Source organism: Poecilia latipinna, unplaced genomic scaffold (assembly GCF_001443285.1).
Source record: "Poecilia latipinna isolate Pla-1442-1.1 unplaced genomic scaffold, P_latipinna-1.0 Scaffold6540, whole genome shotgun sequence".
Classification (NCBI taxonomy): domain Eukaryota; kingdom Metazoa; phylum Chordata; class Actinopteri; order Cyprinodontiformes; family Poeciliidae; genus Poecilia; species Poecilia latipinna.
The window spans coordinates 1-4,766 of record NW_015119156.1 but is presented as its reverse complement, the minus strand read 5'-3'; the positions used below and the strand labels follow the sequence as shown (position 1 = coordinate 4,766).

The window sequence follows — 4,766 nt, the reverse complement described above, 5'->3', positions numbered from 1 at the left end:
GATCGATCAGCACACCTCTAGTTATTGTATATGAGCTTAACAGTAATTTTGTCAATGTGCTTTCAAATTTGGCTGAAGAAATGAAGCAATCTGTAGAAAAAAGCCATTCATAGAAACAAATGGAATATTTCTCAGTGCTGTGTGTGAGAGTGGCATGGAAGTCGTAAATTTTCAAAATAAAAATCCCTTGACTAAAAGAAACGAATCAATCTTGAAACAATTTTTAAATGTATAATCAAAATTTTGTTATTTTCTAGATTTTGCTAATTAACTACTTAATGAAGCCATTACTTTATATAATTGTTGCCAATATTTGAATGAGCAATGCACTGAGTAATAAGAACTGTGCTGGATAACCAGTTGTATCAGTGTCATAAAAACAGTGACACCTAAGACATGCATGCGTTTATTTTATGATTCAGGGCTGTTGTCTTATCGGTGGGACACTTCTTGTGAAATATTAATTTTAATTCCATACCAATTTTACATCCTGAAAACTCAATTTGTCCTTGCTTATCATCTTTTAAATTTCAACTAACAGATAAAATACCTTAATAGTAAAATTCTTCTAATTAATCATTGTTGAATAAAAAAAAGTATTTGGCAAAGACAAAATTAGACTTTAGACAAGTGTTCTCTCATATTTTTAGTAAATAGCCATCTAAAAGTGTGCTTTGTTTGTGTTTTACAGAATTAAAAGAATGGATTACTATTGTAGTACTCGAACAAAAAGAAGACGGATTAAAGCCAAAGTTTCTGAGCATTTAAAGTTTTTGGAAGACTTCAAGGTCAAAAGTGGCACATGTTTTTATTTGGATTGTGCTTCTGAAGTGGACAATCAGATTCCCAGTGAAAAGTGGAGCTTTGAGATTCATTTAAATGAAAACGAAAAAGAATCTGATGCAGAATTTGAAGATGAAAATGATGAACAATCAGTCGCTGGAAGAACATGTACTGCCAGTAACATTGAAATGGATTTCAACAGCACCTCTGAAGAAACTGATCCCACATGTGAACTTAAAATTAAGCTCGCTGATTGGGCAGCAAATCGAAATATCTCACACAGTGCATTGACAGAGCTGCTACATATTTTAGCGCACTATAATTTGGATTTACCCAAGGATTCTAGAAGTCTTTTGTCAACTCCCAAAACCTGTGAAGTGAAAGAAATGGGACATGGTATTTACTATCATTTTGGTCTGGCTAAGGCACTAACTTTACAGTTGTTAAATGACTCTCATCTTTCAGTTGATACGTTAACTCTCCGGGTGAACATTGATGGCTTACCACTCTTCAAAAGCTCAAAAATGGAGTTGTGGCCTATTTTGGCCATGATTAAGGAATTTCCAAAGTCTGGTGTTATCATTGGTTTGTATGCAGGTGTGACCAAGCCTGACTGTGTCACAAAATACTTAAAAGAGTTTATTGAAGACCTGAAATCAGTAACTCAAGAGGGTTTGAATTACAGAGGAAAACATTTTAATGTTGCACTTCCAGATGCCTTTATCTGTGATGCACCTGCTCGTGCATTTTTGAAATGTATCAAAAGTCATTCTGGCTACAGCTCCTGTGAACACTGTACAGAGCATGGAATTTACATGGATAAAGAAGGTTGTGTTTCCTGATTGTACAGCACCTCTGCGAACAGATGAAACGTTTCAACTTTTGACGGATGAAGACCACCATCATAGAGTTTCACCCTTGCAGCAGCTTGGCATAGGAATGGTGTCAAGCTTTGTGCTTGACTATATGCATCTAGTTTGTTTAGGACATGTTAAAAAAGTTATAAGTTTGTGGATCAAAGGACCTTTAAGGTGTCGTCTGTCTGCAGTTACCATTTCCATTATTTCGCATCACTTGAAATCAGTCAGAGGTCACCTTCCAAGAAATTTTTCTAGAAAACCACGGTCACTGATGGAATACAGTCAATGGAAGGCAACAGAATTCAGACAATTTCTGTTGTACACTGGCCCAGTGGTTCTTCAAGGACGACTATCAGCACAAATGTACAACAACTTTCTGTTGCTCTCAATAGCAATGAGAATTCTTCTCAGTCCTGTTTTGTGCTGTAAATACTGACTATGCTGGAAAATTGTTGGTGTTATGTTGCCAATTTTGCAAAGGTATATGGAACAGAACACTTAGTCTACAACACCCACTGTCTCATACATTTAGCAGATGATGCTAGAAAATATGGTGCCTTGGACAATATTTCATGTTTTCCCTTTGAAAATTATCTTGGGACTTTGAAGCGACTTGTACGGAGACCCCAAAACCCTCTCCAACAAGTCGTCCGGCGGTTAGCTGAAAAGCCCATTCTGGGAGAAGATGGAAGATGGAGTAAACCTCAAATTCCACATTCATGTGGTCCAACTCTCCCAGACTTTCCTGCTCGCATGCAGTTCAGGCAATACAGACATGAGGGAAATGTCATATCATGTTCCGTGGGAGACAACTGTTTTGATGTTGAGGGCAAAGTTGCTGTAATAAGGAATATAATACAGTTTTCTGGAGTCATGTACACTGTGTGTCAATTTTATGAACAACAAGACTGTTTCTGCAGATACCCTATCGATTCATATTGTCTAGGAATCAGAACTGTGATGCAACTTTCTGACCATCTTTATGGTGTACCAGTGACAAGCCTGACCAAAAAACTGGTAGTCCTTCCTTTGCGGGACGGTCATGTTGTCTTTCCTCAGTTACATGACCACTAATTGACTTAATATGAACTTCCAGCATGTCCTTCAGCATCGTGGAATTCAGTGAAGAGTCAACAGAGGGAAAGAAGTTGGTGGATATTATCCCATCATGTTGGTTTACAGACGAATACAAGGTTCAGTGCTTCTGGCCAGCAGGCCTTGGTATAAATGTCACTAAGGCAGTAAAGCAACAACTACAGCCAGATGCTTCATGGAAGATATGCTGTGTGCGTGTTCTTGGAAATGCAGGTGACAAACATGTACTTGTATGAAAATTTTGAAAACAGGAGCTTTAGATTTACAAATGTTTTAATACTTTTTTAAAAAATTCTTTTCTAAAGACTACTATGTAGAAGCACGACGAAAGCTTGTGAAGGCAGAAGCAACATCAGATCTGCAAACGGATAATGACATCCCAGAAAAGCGTCGTAAAAGGTACTGTGGAACAGGAACATATGTAACACAAAACTCTTTCTTCCTAGTTGTCATTTGAGCTGCTCTCCATTCTTTTTTCCATTTGGTTCTCATTGCTTTGCTTTTTCCTCCTAATCCTTCAGAGCTTAAAGGAACAACATATTTGTAAGAATGGAAAACTACTCAAGATGAAATGCTAATGCTTGTGAGCTTTACTGTAGACTTTGCCACATTAAATGAATTAAATTACTATTTTCTTGACTTTCTTCCCTATTGGTTTTCATGGGTTCAGCTGTAGCTTTTTCTTATCCTTTGGATCTTGTTTAGATCTTATTTTTGTATCTCTCACAATAAACTTGAAATAAATCCTAGTTAAATTGCTCACTAGACCTCAGCTTTTTTTTAAACCAACTTTTACCACTTTTGCAAGTTAAATTCTGATTTATCATTGTTAGGTTCCGTGTTTCTGTGTGTTTATTTTTGAGTTTCTCTGTGTTCAGTCCTGTGTTCCTGTGAGTCTCTGTCCTGTCCTCGCCGTTGATTGCTCCCCAGGTGTGTCTCGTTCCCTTAATTACCCCGTGTGTATTTAAACCCACCTGTTGTCTGTGTTCCTCGTCGGGTCCTTGTCTATCGTCGTAGTTCGCCAGTAGAACTGTAAAGTCCTGGTTTGTCTAACGTCTCAGTTTTTGTGTTACTTGCGCTCCAGTAGAACTGTTTAGTCTTGGTAGTGTCAGCTCTCGTGTCTAGTCCTGTGATTCAGTTGCTACCGGTACTTAGCTGTGTGCTAGTTTCTGCCGTGCTGCCTGTATGGACTGCTGAGCTTTATTTTCACCATTAAATTCATTATCTTCACCATACCTGGGTTCTCAGCGTCTCTCCTCACCACTTCAACCCGCAATTCATGACAATCATTTCAGATCCTCCAAAAAATGGGGCACATTTTCATCAAGTGAAGACAGTGTGGACTCCTTGGAGAATGAAGTTCCACCTTCTCCTCCCTTGGAACTTAGCACAATTGGATCTGCCTCAAAAGTGTATAGTCTCGGTGGGCACAGGAGGAGAAGCCCCAGCAGAGCTCCAACTCCAAGTCTGAGAAGCCCCAGTGCAAGTCTTTCTGCAAGTCCTGGGACTTCATTGAGCAGGAGCAGCTCCAGCTTGGGAGAGGCTATGTTTACACGACTGGTTATGCTCCTTGAGGAGGTCAAAGAAACTCAAAGTACATGGACAGTTGCTGAATACCTTACTGAGACAGAAAAATGCTTCACCACTGGCTGAACCGCCTGAGGGAGCCGTTTTGCCAATGTGTACAATCAATGATGTTCTGGGCATGAATGAAAAGCTGAGTGACTCAGACTTCATGTCTGGAGTTGTAAGTAAAAATTTTGTTCCTTAAAATGAACATTAAATTAGGCCAATTGCAGTAAGCAAATAATCAACTAACCACATGATAAATTAAAACAAATAATTTTCATGATTTATCATTTTTCTGTTTCTACCAAGAATTGCTTGACAAGTATTCAGTCTGGTGTTTGGGTCTCAACTAGCCATTTTCTGAAGTACACATTTGCTTACAAAGACTTCACAATTCATTTTATTTAATTGTGTTGCTTTGTTTATTTTGGATATTGAAATTGTCTTCCAGTTGCAGTG

The 4,766-nt window shown here is 38.4% G+C and overlaps 1 protein-coding gene across 1 annotated transcript; it reads left to right on the top strand.

Annotated features, from left to right (window-relative positions):
- The first annotated feature begins 2,740 nt into the window (after positions 1–2,740).
- On the top strand, positions 2,741–4,481 carry LOC106943989 (uncharacterized). Its single transcript, XM_015027268.1, has 3 exons — positions 2,741–2,951; positions 3,044–3,137; positions 4,034–4,481. Exons 1-3 carry the CDS (start codon positions 2,741–2,743, stop codon positions 4,389–4,391), a joined length of 663 nt encoding a protein of 220 aa, XP_014882754.1. The 3' UTR covers positions 4,392–4,481.
- Positions 4,482–4,766: the final 285 nt, after the last annotated feature.